This window comes from Polyodon spathula, chromosome 4, assembly GCF_017654505.1.
Source record: "Polyodon spathula isolate WHYD16114869_AA chromosome 4, ASM1765450v1, whole genome shotgun sequence".
NCBI lineage: Eukaryota > Metazoa > Chordata > Actinopteri > Acipenseriformes > Polyodontidae > Polyodon > Polyodon spathula.
This window is the reverse complement of record NC_054537.1, coordinates 10,051,819-10,068,270: the sequence shown is the minus strand read 5'-3', so window position 1 is coordinate 10,068,270 and position 16,452 is coordinate 10,051,819. Positions and strand designations below refer to the sequence as shown.

Here is a 16,452-nt window from a genome sequence, read left to right as displayed (position 1 = left end):
GTAACTTTCTTAAAAGTTTAAGGTGTCAACCCTGTCTCAGCAGTATCTACATAACCTAGTCCAAGAAAAAAACAGTCTTTATTACTATAATAGTCTGTCAAAGGTGTTGCTCATTTTTTTAAAGCAAAGCCCAAGAATACACACATGTACCTAAAGACATAAAAATAACAAACTAATTATTGATGAAAGAGATACAAATCTTTTATATAAAGCACAACGACTTTACAAAACAGATGGTTTGGGATTTAACAATCAAATACCTGACAGAATGAAACCCTATATGTTTATATACAGTCAACATGTTAACTCGCCTGGTGGATAACTTGACACCTTCGCTTAATTCGACAGACAGTCTTGGTTCAGAATATTATCCTGTGAGAGAGAAAAAATGAACCTTGGTTATAAATCTCCCTCCCGACCTGTAAAGGGAACAGTGTGCCCCGGACTGGATGGTTTGACAGTTCATTCCAGGGTCAGTCGGAAGTAGTCCATTAGGAAGGGAGCGGAGCCACAGTACACCAAGTCAACACCCCAGACGGGAAGTGATGTGGCAATCGAGGATTGCAGGTACAAAAGGGGAAGTGGCTGAGCAAACTGCTCCTTTGTTATGGTTACCAATGAACCGCTGAAGGACTGTGACATACCGTGAACGTTTAATGTTTGTTTGTTTTGTCATACTAATTGTAAATGTTTGTTTTTGTTACACGTACCAGGAGCTGTCACTAAAGGCAAACACCAAACTGGACAACACTGCACTACTGTTCACAAATAAATGTATTTCACCACTCACACTTGAAAAGCACTCACAGTGGACTTGTGACCGTATCTTTGTCCTGTGTGTGTATTTACAGTAGTTATTATTTCGGGACTAAACCCTGTGGGTTTTACTGAGCAGTACACATAGCTGTGTATTGCCATTTATTATTAATTACGGTTGTCAAGTGACTTTTGGATTATAAATAAAACATCACTGCACCGTGAACGTTGTTGTTTGTCATACCTTGAGCACTGCATCACCTCCACACCAGCACACTGAAAATCACTTTGCCACTCTGCATATAAAATATATGCATCCTGCCTCTTATTGGTTTTAATTCGACACCACGCTTTACTCATAACTCAACACTTATTACCAGTACCAAAGGGATAAAAACTATTAAAAAGACTAGTGGATAACTCAACACTGTTGTTTCACGTGACGGAACTCTGACTGGAAACAGACTGTTCATTCATTCCTTTGCAACTACCAAGTGCAGCTGGTTACAGGATCAGTGCACAATGAGTCAGAAGTGAAAATGGGTTATCATTCAATTGCCTTTAAAGCTCAGGTTATTCGGGATAACAAGCTCATCAGCAGAACTTTTAAAGCCTGTGTTTTTGTATGCGAAACAACTCGACAAAGTTTGATTTCTGTGTGAAACTAAGTTGTTTATTATTGGGGTCAATAATCACCAAGTTAATTCTGTATAATGTACTGTACATTTCATAACTTTTGCTATTTTTGTGTCGTCAAATTCAACAGTACAAGCCAACACCTAGAAGTATAGTCAACAGTTTATGCACAGTTTGTGGTTGGATTGTTTTCATAAAAATAACGCTGTAGTTATTTTATTAATTCTTATTTCAAATTGAACTATACGAGTTGTACCGTGTATAGCACGACTCGGTCGTGTCTGCTGTTTTTCATTCAAACCAAGCGCTTAATTACTTAATTATACCCTTAGTTTAACGGATAGTTTGCTTAATTAGACAATTTTACTCGTTTTCAGCTCTTGAGTATTTGCATATTTCAAGTTAGCTATAACATCTGATAAGTAACTGCAAGTGTTACCTTGAAACAAGTTAAGCGCAACAAATGTCAAACCTTTTTCAAGTTAAACAAAGCGAGCTCACTTGCCTTAGGCGAGAAAACATTTGCAATGTCTTGCTGACTTGCTTTCTTATTTTCAGATGCACACATGCAGATTTTTTTCTTTTACTCTGGTGTTAAATGCAGGGTCGACTCGCCGTGTTGTACTTTCTGTTTTGCTTTGGGAGCGGGAGTTTTGATGACATTAGTATGAAAGTTCAGTTAACAACGAATCAGGAAAGCGAGCCAAAGGTTAACTGCATAACTTTGTTGTTTTCATTGGCCATGATTATTTCGCTGGCACTACAATGAGGGAAACTACAATGCTTATTTTTACATTTGCTTGACTTGGGAAGTTGGCGGGTGGCAGACAGCAGGGTGGCAAAATAGCAGGGAAAAACAGCACTGTTTTTATATTGGTGACATTTGTTCAGAGAGAATAGCTGGCGGTATGCGGTATGGCACAGTGTAGCGTTTCCCAAGGGTGCAATATTGCGCAGGTATATATTATATATATATATATATATTATATAGATATATTATATATGTATATATATATATATATATTTCCCCCAACTGTTCCTATTTCTCAGCTTTACTGTGACTCAAACTGGTGCAAATCAGTCCTGGGCACCGACAGACATATACAGGTTGATACCACCTCCTTGAGGAGTTCACACAGGTTCACAGCAGATTCGAAAGCCATTTATAAATGCCAAGTGCTTTCAGCAGCTTTGTGTCAAAAGCTCTGGTTTGATGCAAGTCAGCCCATTGGTTTTTAAAAGACAGCTTTGCTCTCAATCCACTGTTCCTGATGGAACCTCGACAAGTGTCAATTCCTTCCTTTTATTAACCATCTTGTCAAGGGCTCTTTACTCCAACATGTTATCTTTACAAGAAAAGAAGGGGAGACATCCATGTAGCAGCCATCAGAACCAGCACTTTAAATGAAGTGCCAGCCAGCGATCTGAACCAGACTGCACATTTTATGATGGAATACCACAATCTATTGATAGACGAGTGTCAGTGATATAACAGCACCCCCCCCCCCCCCCCCCCCCCCCCCCCCCCCCCCGGAGAGAAATCATACAAATGGAAGACCTGCTATTGCAGTATCTTCTCAGATATCTAAATCAAAATTATGATGTAATATGGATATAGTGCATTTCCTTTCCAAGTATCAGTAAAAGCTGTACTTTAGGGTAAACTGTTGGTTAAACACGCTGAGGTCAAATCATACAATTGTGTGCCAATAGCGCATATAGTCATGTATGCCAACATGCATAATCGAAGTCTCATTTGTTTGAACACCTACACAACAATTACACAGCCTTGTACAAAATGCACTTGTTTTCCTCTTGTAAGAATGAAATACTGTACTATAAGCTTTAGTCAGGAGATGTCTAGTCCTTCGTCTTTCTATATGATGGCCTGGGTATATTACAGCCACCAAATTATACAAATCAATCATCTCTTTCTGTCACTATGTTAGACATTTAAGTTCCTCCGAGAATGTGTTCACACAAAAAAAAAAAAAAAAAGGGTCACTTTGAGACTTGGTTAAAGGCATGAAGAACAAAAACATTATATCCCTACAAAAGGAATTTGACTTGTTTAGAAGCAGTTGCTCAGCATAGTTTACGTAAACTGCATAAAAACCTGAGAGAAGCCCCCACCCCCCCACGTGGTTATGGACAGGAAGATTAGCTTATACTCTTAGCAATTCAAAACATTCTGATTAAACTTGAAGATTAACAATCTTCAAAACACAATCACCGCAATCCCAATCATAACTCCTAATAAATGTTAAATGATGTTGATTTCCCTTTGCTTCACAGCTTCTCTGCTCTAGCAGAATCTTCTTAATAACGTGGTGGGGTATTACTGTGAATCAAGAGACAGGCATTCAAAGTGCTCTAGCAGTATGAACCCACTGTGTACATGAGCTCAATTCATCAAAAGGGTACAGTAATCCAAAGGAATTACAACACCCTTCGCTCAGCTTAATGGTTTATTTAATGAGAACAAAAGGTTTAAGTAAAGCAGATAAAGCTCATAGCTTCAGAAAAGCTGAAAAAAATCCAAGTGCAGCTATCAGAGGTGCACACGTGTCTACAGAATACAGGATTCGTTTATCTAGCTTGTTTGCTGAGGAAAGTGTTACCATGTTACGTTATATACACAATTAATCATTCTTGTGCCTAAAAGTGCTGACTGTTATCACATCTTTAAGCAGGTTCTTAGTTGGCCGTAAAGGGACAGTTTTACAACACAGTGCTAGCCTATTGCTGATTTGTCATTTCAAAATTGCATACTTTCTTGCAGAATATGTATGTGTGTCAGATATATATTTAAAAAATTCTAGCATCACAGTAAAACTGTATTTACCTAAGAACTAATCCAGAAATAGGAGGTTAGCCAGTGCTAGGTGAGATTTTTAAACCAGAACAAGACTTTAGCAAGGACACTGTGTTAACTGTGTTCAATATTTAACCTGTATGATTTTCTTCCAACTGCCCAGCACCACCTGACACAAAGCCTGCATGTTGTACTAGCTAACAGGAGTTACCAAAAACACGGTTTACCAAGCTTAGAGTTCCTTGCATGTCAAACATGCTTAGATATTGAGATTTTAGGAAATCCGAGTCCAAGGTGGTATGGCTATAGTCCTTTAACTTTCCAAGAGGTTTGGTAAGCAAGTTCACTTTGGATCTTTAATCACAGAATAATGTTTTAAAAAAAATGCAATGAAAAGAATAGCAGTAATAATATCCATGGTGCTGTGCTGCCATTAGTCTGAGGGTCCCAGCAGGATACTATGATATGCGGCCCATTGGGGGGGGGGGGGGGGGGGGGGGGGGTCATCCCCCTTGAAAATAGCAAGGAGAGCAGTTTTCCCCACGGGAGCCAGTTGATATATCACTGACAACCCAGTTAAGACAGCTAATGCTACGAACCAGGGGAAGGTATTGACCCACAGTTGCTAGGAGTGAAAATGTGAGATTCTGCAAGTCATTCAGTCTTGGTTCTTTATCAACCTGTATATTAAGTGAGGGGTGACATGCAGAAAAACACAGAAGTCTAAAAAGATAGTGTAAGATTAAATGTACTTACTACTTGTAGGTTTCTGAACGAACATATTCAAAAACGTGAGACACTCCCAGCTGGAACTGGTCTGCAATGGGAGTGACCCAGGGGTTGTTCTCGGCTTTGAAAACCTGTTTGGGACCTGTCAGATCCAGGTTACCTGAAATATTAATACAAGACAAAACTATTAGTTTGGATGGTTAGCCAGATTCTCTGGCACTGCTGTAGCTCATCAAGGGACTCCTGAGGCTAATTACATGTCTTAAGGATTACAGTGCTGAAAGTCTACAGAGTACATTCAATGATGTAAACTTTATATGATTTCAATTAAATATCAGCAAACTTTTATCTAAAAAAAGAACATGGGAAGTTTTTCATCAAGATGAAAATATTATTATTATTTCTGGTTTTGGTTTTAAGTTAAAGCCTCTTTAACATGGTAAGTTAAAGCCTCTTCACCGTGGTATTGAAAAGGCTTTAAAACAACAGACACAAATGTGTTGGTTGAAATTTGTTAGGAAAGCTAAATTGCTCAGCTCTCTCCCTCTAGACAAGTTTGTCTATTAGGACTGGAGGTTGGAGACACCAGCTTGTAAGATGGAAGCAGGCTTCTTTCTTTCACGTAACATATTACCAGACATGCATTTCAGTTTAATTTACAATGAATCACGTTTTTATCAGTGATGCTGTTAAATAATAATAATATAGTGTACCACTTTACCTTACAGGACCCAGGAACGTTTAATAAAATAATAAAAATGACATTTTATTATTTAGTTAAACCATCCCGGTCTGTTTTACATAGCATCATACTGCCGCAATAAAATAATTATAAACACATGATTCTAAGCTTGAATGACACACAAGGCATTAAACTAAAATACATTAAACAATGCAGCAAACCAAGTCCATCTCTGACTTAAAATAACCAATCAGGTAGCAACAACAGACTACCAACCTCTATAGAGGGCTCCTTATATTGTTTTTTGTTTTTCTGAATACTGCACTGTATTTTAAAAGCTTCTAAAAAATGTTGTAACATTGGTGAAAGAAACAGTTAAAATCATATTTAACAAGTCTAAATTTAACTGGAAAAAGCCTTAAAAAGGGATGCTTCACCTTTCACAAATACTGTGCTCGGACTGTCACAATGTGTAAAAGAATGACAGTTGCTTCAAACCAGTCGATCAACAAGTCCCAAGTTCTTCACGAGCTTCTCTGTCAGCTCAGTGAGGTATGTTCTATTAAACACTAGCATGCTGAATGCGTTTGACCCTCGATGTCAGTCAGACAGCAAGAGCCCTAACAGCCTCTCGCTTCACTGCTCCCAGCTCGAAGCCTCACACCCATCTCTTTTATTAGAGTTGAGCATTTCTGGCGTTGTAACAAGGATCAAGCAGCAGGCAGAGGGATTAAGCAATGTGACAAAGAGAACCTAATAAGCTAAAACCGCTGTTTCTAACAATATATGATGGCTGGCAGGAAACTGGCTCTTGCTGTTCATTGCTCAGTTGCTAGGATAAGGCCACTAGGGTAAGCCAGACAGCACAGCGATTAGTGGTAACCCTTCTGACCAAGGATCATGTGTCATTCAAAGGTTTGTTTTGCTATTACAAATTAGCTCATTGTATTCTTTACTTGAAACTCACAAAAAAAAAAAAAAAAAAAAAAAAAAAAAAAAAAAAAAAACATACCTCCCTAGAACAATGGTATTAATAAAAGATGAAGATAAAAAATATTTTGCAAGGTACATGAAAACCTAAATATTTTATTAAAACTAAATAATAGAACAAGATCATTCATAAAAATATATATAGGTAAATTAGGAATTATGTAAGAGCCAATCAAGTCACGTGAAAGTCGCCGAAAGACTGATGAACCCCAAACAGGGCGAAGCATTTCTGCAGGTACTGTACTTTAACTTTTATAACACTGTGAATGTATATGTGTGTGTATATATATTATATATATATATATATATATACACACACACACACACAATCGAAAACCAACAAACCTGATGAAGACACGTTCGTGTCGAAACGCATCGTGCTGTACGTAAATTCTTTTAACATGAATAAAATATTAACATCAATTTTAATTTAAAATGTGTTCCTTTCATCTTATTTAAACTGCTCATTATTTTGAAAGATCTACATGAGAGTGCTGCCAAGCCTGTCTTCTGTATATACAGGCTAACTTGACTACAATGAACCCCCATGGGACCTGGACAAATGATTGTTATATCACTATAATAGGGTTTGGCATTTTTCTGTATCAGAATAATGACAAAACAGCAAATTTGAATTGATGATCAATATATTTTTACTTTTATGAAGATTCATTCGCATTGATCAACATTTGAAAGGTATTGTGACAAGGTGCTCGTGTCACATGTGTGGGTAACCGCATTGCAAGACAGAGAGACATGGGAGCTGGAGTTGAAACACTGGTACAGGCGCACAGGACTTAAACACAAAACAGAAAGTAAAAAAAAAAAACAGGTCATGTGACGCTACCAACGATGGTACGCACAGAGGACACAATACAGAAGACAGGCAGGCAGCAAGCCTCAATCGAGCGCACGTCTGCAAGCAATCAATTGATCAAACATAACAACTCCAAAAAGCACACAAAACAAACCCGTTTCCACATATACATTAGACCAACAGTAATTTCCCATCGTGCAGGGCAATTGCACTGCACGATGAAAACAGTAAAGAAATGAAAAAGGAAAGAATGTACACTTACATGCTGAATACAGTAATTACATGTCCTTTCTCTTGAAAAAACTATTCAGCATCGATTGTTCCTCACGCCCGTTGCCTGGACAGGCAACAATTTCATTCGTCATGATTCATACTATAATAGGTAATCACAGAATTAGTGAACAATGGTCTTTGTTTTCACTGAGAAAATAACACACCTGACACTGGAGAAAGTTCAGTGTATAAAATATTTTATATATATATATATATATATATATATATATATATATATATATATATATATATATATATATATATATATATATATATATATATATATATACACACACACACAGATGCACAAAAGAAACGCAACACTCAGGTCTAATGGACTTAATCAGATATTTCAAACATAGCTATCAAACAAAAATCACAGAAAGGTGAACAAAAATACAGATCAAAGAATCATGATACGTTATGAAATGTGATACACTGTCAAAATGAAAACATTACAAAGTTAGTATCGGGTAAGACCTCCCTGAGCATTAACACAATTCTGGCAGCGTTGATGTATAGATCTAATCAGCCTCTGGATAGACTGCTGTGAGATGTTCCGCTAATCTTCCTGTGCAGCTGCAGCCAGCTGGATGTGGTTGTCTCCTGTGGATGGCACTAGCAATTTGGTCTCACAGATGTTCTATTGGGCTCAGTTCAAGAGAAAAAGCTGCCCACAGCAAGACCTGGAAGTTGTTTTCTTGAAGTTGTTCAATTGAAATCCTAGCACTGTGTGGTCTTGCATTGTCTTGCTGGAAAATCAACACTTCCGGACTGGCTTGCAGGAACGGAAAAATTGTTGCCTAGAGGGCTTCGTCAATGTATCGCTGAGCAGTGACGTTGCCATCAATCGCACCAAATCTGTTCTTGTGTTAAAGGGGATTCCTCCACACATCATCACACTTCCACCTCCCCACCGTTTGGCTTGAACAAGTAAAACACTCCATCACTCTTTCTGCCACCACCATGTTCTCTGGCCCACAGAAGACGGCAATTCCATCTCTCCGCTTTACCCCTGAACGGCCTCCGAGCATGCAAATCATTTTCATGCAGACGGCGAGCTGCAGTCATTCTGCTGATGCGCGGGTTATTTCTTCCTGGAATTTCTCGTGCTGTAGCCACTGCAGTCTGAAAACGATTATGCAGAAGGATCAGTTGGATGTGACGGTCCTGGGCCGATGTGGTGACCCTCTGCCTTCCAGGATGTGGCCTATCCCTCATAGAGCCGGCTTCCTGGTTTCTCTGGACTAGCTATTTGTTTTCATGTTTTCATTCTTCTAAAACAAATGTTGCTCAATGAAATAGATTTAAGAGATTTTACTTCAACTCTATAGGTGGTCGCTCAAGCCTATTGTAGTCGGAAGCCCACAGCAATACACAGGAGACTACTGGCATCAATTGCTAGCTATGCTAAATTCAAATTCAGTCGTGGGGTTGAGAAGCAGTGTCAGTAGCCACCGCTTCAATGGATACCCGTTGTCCCTTAATCAACCAGCCTCTCAAGACTGTCAATTGTTGAAACACAGCTATCAATATACAAATAATACATAAAGCAGCAATTTTAATGAAGGGAGAGCATTCCATAATTTAGGTGCTCTACAAGAAAAAGCCCTAACTCCCGTGTTACTTTTGTTGACCCTAGGAATAACCAGCAGCCCTGGATCCTGTGATCTCAAGGGAGTGGTTTGGATGATACGGGGTCAGTGACTCCTGCAAATAACTAGGCACTAATCCAATCAGGGCCTTATAAATTAACAGCAACATCTTAAAATCAATTCTATACTGCACAGGAAGCCAGTGTATAGAGGCCAAAACAGGGGTAACATGTTCACTTTTTCTGGTTTTATTCAGAATTCCAGCGGCGGTATTCTGAACAAGCTGCAAGTGGGATACCACATGTTTTGAGACACCAGAAAAAAGCGCATTACAATAAACAATTCTAGATTAAACAAAGGCATGCATTCGTCTCTAGGCATCAGATACAGAAATAATTGGTCTAAGTTTGATCAAAGGAGACACCCAAATTCTTAATTTCTAGTTTAAGTTTTAATGAGAGACTGCAAGGGTCAAACTCATGTAATCCCACCTTTCCTTTTAGTTAGTTCTGTGATCCCACTCGCATAACCTTTATTTCGTCAGAATTCAACATTAGAAAATTCTGTTACATCCAATGCTTGATGTCAGTAAGGCAAGTAGCTAATAACATCCAGGAATAATAAATTCCAGGCTTTGGAGACATATACAGCTGGGTATCATCAGTAATAGCAATGAAAATTCACTCCAGGCCTATGGATAATGTCACCTAATGGTAGCATATATAATGAAAACAACAAGGGACCTAGTATGGAGCCCTATGGAACACCACAGACAACTACCGATAATGAAGATTTGACCTCCCCAATAGAGACAAACTGAAACCTATTAGAAAGATAAGATTTGTACCATGACAGGACACGGCCAGACAGTCCTACTGTTTTCAAGATGATTCAGTAGGATGGAATGGTCTACAGTATCAAAGACAGCACTTAGATCTTGAAGAACTAATACTGATGGAACGCCAGAGTCAGAGCTTATCAGCAGATTGTTCACAGCTCTGACAAGGGCGGGCTCGGTGCTGTGTGCAGCATGAAAACCAGACTGAAACTTCTCGAACACACCATTAAGACATAGAAACGTTTGTAATTGAATTGCAACAGCTCTCTCTAAAACCTAACCTATCTAAGAATGGTAGGTTGGAGATTGGCCCATAGGCTTTACCACAGCTACCTTAAGTGCTGAGGGAACTGTACCGGAGGAAAGTGAACAATTTATATATTTTTTTTAATGTGGGTAAAATATGCAGCTTTTTTTTTTTTTTTTTTTTTAAATTCTCTTCACAATTAACAATTAATTTCCTAGAAGTGCTTACTGTAGTTACATTTATTTCTAATTTATATATATATATATATATATATATATATATATATATATATATATATATATATATATATAATTTCAGTCCACAATCACATTTAAAAATAGATATCCTATTTATTCTGTTTTCTGATCTCTGTATGCTGCCGATCACGCTTGAGCTGCACGTTTTATTGTGTTGGTTGTATGTGTAATTTCTAAATCATTGCCCCAAGTAAATTTTGGTGACACAGTCTCAATGGGTACATTTCCTGGTTAAATAAATACATTTTAAATGATTCTATTTACAGTTAAGGATAATAATAATAATAATAATAATAATAATAATAATAATAATAATAAGATAATAATAATAATAATAATAATAATAATAATAATAATAATAATAATAATAATAATAATACATTTTAATTAAATGGATGAAGTAATTGTATCAATTTAATATGTCATTAAAACTGAGATTTACCAAGATTATTTATTTATTTATTTTAAACCGCAAGATTAATCACATTTTTTTTTTTTTTTTAAAACGCCTGACAGCCCTAATAAAGAGACATTCCCTTTCTCAAAACTGTTTCTGGTTTCCACAGGGTGAAACAGCTCACAGAGATATCAAACCGCTATGTTATGTAAAAGCAGTAAAATCTGTGCATAGGAGAAAGTATTCAAATTGAATGATTTTCAGAAAGCCTCCAACCATAACTGAGCTCAGCACAGGTGGTGCTATCTCTTATCTGGTGACGCAACGAGGTAAAGCTGGAGACAAGCCGGAGATATAATGGGACCTTTACATCAAGGAAGACTGCAGCTTCTCTAATTCCACACCAGTAAGAAGGAACATTTATAAAACAGTAAGTCACATTCTGCACAAAGCAGAGCATGCCTGTCAGATTTAGCAAAGCATGATAAATGAGCTAAAGAAGGACAAGCTCACAATGGCATTTCTTCAGTGCAACACACAGCACTCTCTCAGCTACGTCTTGAAGAGCACGCTACAGCTCAGGTTTTGAACATTATCTAGTGAACTTTAATGTCTCAACATCCATACGGGCTTTGCAACACAATTACTGAAGCCTGTTTAGTCAAACAATTGATTATAAAAAACTTTTAACCTTTTAATATTTTAAAGTGGCAATCACATACCCTATACAGTTACAGTATTTGGGTGATGTTTTACATGGCTCCATCACTATATTGCTATACTGGCAGCACATATGTTTGAATTAAAAAAAAGTGTAATAAAATAAACCATACAAACAGGTATTAGCAAGCGGTTGAGGTTATAAATAAATACATAAATAAATACATACAAAAAACTATAACTGACATCAGAAGCCTGCAGTCTAATGTATAAAATGCTGATTCCCTAAACAAGATGAAAGGCTAGATTACACTGTGCTATGCATTCATTTTCCCTTCTTTAACTTGACTGCATTCAGTATTTAAAAGTTTAACAAAACAGCTTTACAATGGTTTTTAGAAAACAAAGATTTCTGCCTCAAACTGAGAGTTTTACAGAAAATAAGGCAGAACATTTTGAATGAGTGCTTTGAAATAACAGTTCAGCTTGAATTGCCACGACTGTACAGCTTGTTCTTTTATTATCTCAATGGTTATGCCTAAATCCCTCTGAGAATGCCAACTTAGAAACAAAGCTCAGATGGGGTCATGAAAACAGCAGAGCTGTGCAGACAAGCACTCCGAGGAGATCCATTTCAGAGCTTTATTAACTAAGCGACCAGGGTCTGGTAATGTATAGTGATGAATATTGCTCTACACAATACATTTCACCATTGAAAGACAAGGGTAGGTGCTACCGTAGGCGTTTAGGTAGTATTCCTCTGCTGGGAAATGGTATGGATTTCAAATACATTAACGAAACCTAAACTGACCTTGATAGCCGTTCTCTTATTGTACATTTTTTGTAAAGGGACCCACAACACTGAATGTTGCCCCAACTCCTACCTTAAGGATGCTGTGCTCACTGCAAGCACCCTAGAAATTAAAACTGAATGGTATTGTGAGACACTCACCCAGTTCAGGGGGCAACACTGTAAGCCGGTTCCCTTGGATATGGAGCTCCTTTAGCTGACTGAGGTCCCCAATCTCTTTAGGCATCGAAATAAGGTCATTGTCCCTTAGACTCAGCTAGAAGGAAATGCAACAGTATTAGACCTGTTTTCAATTATAAATCTAAATAATCAATAAAAAGGACTTTCACCCCGCCCCCCAATTCCCTTTTTTTTTTACTCCTCATTTCTTTAGGAGTCTCAGCAGATAAACACTGAAGCACCAGGTGTTGCTGTTTCTTTCTGCAAAGTAAACCCAATCGCTGTTCAAATTGACTTGATTCAAGACCAACAAAGACTGTGAAAAGTGAATTGATGTTCCCCGAATTTAGATAAATTACTCACAATCTGCAGCTTCGTGAGCTTCCCAATATCTGGAGGCAGGATTTCGAAATCGTTGTCACTTAGATAGAGTGCACGCAGGGTGGCTGCAGATTAAACAGCAATATATAAACAGGGTGACATTAAACCAGACCATTTGAGCCTGATCAATAAAACAAGCCAAGTTTGATTAATAACTGTGTCTTGGTGAATAGCTTCTGACATACCCCGGGCACCCAATAATAACAGGCAAGTCAAGCTTAGATTTACTGGCTTGTTCTGTTAGCACCGTGCTGAGGAAAACATCCATATCCAAAACGGATTGACACACTTAACTACTTCAGAAAAGCTAAAGTCTGTCAGGGGCTCCGCACACTCTTTCAGATTAGCGCTGTCACATTACACAGACCCTAATTCCTTTTGTCATGTTTGTGTAATGCTTTTTTTTACAGGAATGTGGATTGTAGGAAAATAAAAAAAAAAGCATTCTTACTGTTTTATTTTCAAATAGTAGGGTAAACAATCTGCCCATTCTGAAAAATGACTGGACTTGACTACTTGAGATTATTTATTTTTTTGTGTGTTTGTTTGTTTGTTTGTGTGTGTGTGTGTTTGTTGCAGTTTAACTCCACTTGTGTGGATAGTACTGCTACCAATGATGTGGCTGTGCTCGTTTATCGTTCAGTGAAGCTGTGGCACAGAACTGCCGTGGCCATTTCAAGCTTAAAACACTCGAATTGAATTTGATAAATGCAATATTAGTCTGGGGCCTAGGCAGCTACTCCTGTACTAAATGTTATTGTTGTTATTTTGAACTGCCAGAAAAAAAAGAAAAAAAAACTTAATATTGAAAAACAAAACAAAAAATTGTCACCTACAAAAACAATACAATAAACGGTTAAATATTTTATGACAGTTACAGCACCTTACTAGGTAATTAATCAAACCTTGAATTGACAGTTATGATTCAGACTTGATGAGTGATTAGCAAACAGTGAAAAGAGAGGATTGACATTTTTCTAGAATGGTAATTCAAATAGCAAATTAGTCCTTGTCAAATTGTAAGCGTTAATGAACGTTCCAAGAAAAACAAATGGTATATACTTTTTTTCTTTTTACTGAATGACATGTATTACATTTAATAAAATAAATATGCAGTGTACCTCAATGGAAGCATGCGCAATGTCTACACAGAGTTTCAGTAGCTTCTCTCTCTGCATTAGAGTATGTGGACTAATGAATATCTGTAGGTTCTGTTCTATCTGTGAGATAATGTGGATTGCAGTAAGTTAGTTGTGAGGAATCAGAGGTTTTTCTTACTGAGGTAGAAGAAGTTTCCAGGGAGGGAGGACTCGTTGAGGTTGTTGTACGTCAAGTCGAGAACCTCTAGACCTGGCAGTGACCCGAATCCTCTGGGCAGGGAGTTTAATCTGTTCATGCTGAATGACAACACAGAGACACTACCATGACACATCTGCACAGCATTCTCACTTACACAGAAAGAAAAAACTATAGAAAAATGCACAAGCAATACAGACACCTGGATTAAAATTGAATGTATTTTGTGTGTCTCTATGACCTGATTGCTGACAGGCAGAGCTGACGCCAGTTTAAAAAAGGAACCCGGGACGTGAATTTTTGAAAGCTTATAGATTGGAATACGCTCTACTAAAATAAACCAGTTGCCAGTTATTTTACACTATATATTTAACATATTTGTTAAAATATTTCCAAATTATCCTCCAACATCTAGGCAAACAATTCATTTGCTCTGAATGAATTTCAGCATTTGTTCTTTACTGATGACACTTGTTCACTTATTATTCACAAAAAATATCACATCTGTTAGGACTGTGTAGGTTAGCAGCAGCATGTGACTTTGTAACATTGAAGGCGATCATGGACTTAATAATACAGTGAAGTTGACCAAAGGTGTTCTGTCTTCACTCTCTATATACAGCATAGTAATTACATAAACTCATTCATAAAGCAGGATCCTGACCAAGGCTGCCTCTTCCCAAATGAGGAGAGTATCATTCACAAAAGCAAGATGTGCGCAATGATAGAAGGTGAGGAGATGTTCAGTATGGTATGATAAGCATTTTAATACACTTGCGTGCATGCCAGGACTGAATGAGTGTAGTCATAGTCTGCATATACAATTAGCCTTGGAACTACATTCATTGGATAGAAAGAGGGTTTCTTGTATCTGCTGTCAAAGTGAGTTTCAGTACTACAGAAGTGCATCTAGTCTGCTGTTCAACATGCTTTCACTTCTCAAAAACCCTTTCTAGTAGTTATTCTGCTACAGACAAGAACAATACAACAACATATGAAACCTGACAAATTTCGACAGAGTATTGCAAGGTCGGTAGCTACCGACTATAGACCTGCTAACATTGTAGCTTTGTTTTATTTCAATAACCACATTTATTTTAAACGATATTACTTACAATTATGTTCACTGTGATTTAGCAGTTGGTTCCAACAATTTAACAACAAATGCTGGATTAAATAAATATAAAACTATAAAGAGGGACAAACAAGTATGATCTAGAATCCAGAAATAGGTATATGGGGTTTTTATGCTGGGCTGTTTTTTGGATGAGAAGAAGAAGAAGAGATAAAGTCCATGCTTACCCCAGGTTAAGGTGTTTGAGTTTCTGAAGGCTGCTTAGTTGTGTTGGGAGCTCTTCAATCTGGTTATTGAAAAAGTTCAGTACTTCTAAATTCTTCAGATCAGCTATGTTTGGTGGAACAGCTGTGTATACAAAAAGAAAGCTTTACTAAATAGAATGCACAGTAAATAGTGACACGTCAATGTATCCAGGAATAAATACCACAGATCGAAGAAGGAAGAATAAACCTACTGTTTGCAAGTGCAAGATGGATTAGTCTGCAAAAATCTAATTGTGTCTACAATTTGGAAGAGGCATTCTGTTGTCCTTCTTTCAGCTTGTACAGTGTCGTTGGAGATGTCCTGAAAGCTGTACTGGAAACGTGATTGATACCTATGTGCTACTGGGAAAGGTTTATCCTTTCGAATGCCGTATTGGATTGCTTTGTCTTCAACTATACTGGTACTGAATGTCTTCAGACTGAGTGTTACAGGTACATTTCATTGATACTGGCAAAACTTTTGACTATACTTGTCCAATTAAGGCACTACACACACTTAGCCAAATAATTCTCTATCATTCATTAATTAACAGTCTAGGATGAATTTGACTTCTTAATGATGAAGTGTTTTAACATGAACGATTTATTTCTCCTTTGATTCAGGTCTTATGAGGGAGGACTTTTTGATCAATTCCGATAACAAGGCTCCCATCAGACTGCACACTGATCAATGTGTATTCATTACCTAGAAGTATAAAGTAAGGAACTAAGAGCATGACATGAATAGCATTGCACAGATAAACCACCATGCTAGAACAAGACCATGCAAACA

At 37.5% G+C, this 16,452-nt stretch overlaps 1 protein-coding gene across 1 annotated transcript in view; it reads right to left on the bottom strand.

Annotated features, from left to right (window-relative positions):
* Window positions 1–16,452, bottom strand: part of LOC121314152 (ras suppressor protein 1) — a 43,368-nt gene that overhangs the window by 15,226 nt on the left and 11,690 nt on the right. The window contains exons 4-8 of the mRNA XM_041247144.1: window positions 15,642–15,762; window positions 14,322–14,440; window positions 13,026–13,108; window positions 12,645–12,759; window positions 4,964–5,096 (exon numbers count right to left, since the gene is read on the bottom strand). Of these exons, the coding sequence (XP_041103078.1) occupies window positions 4,964–5,096; window positions 12,645–12,759; window positions 13,026–13,108; window positions 14,322–14,440; window positions 15,642–15,762 (571 nt within the window). The remainder of the gene's footprint in view (window positions 1–4,963; window positions 5,097–12,644; window positions 12,760–13,025; window positions 13,109–14,321; window positions 14,441–15,641; window positions 15,763–16,452) is intronic.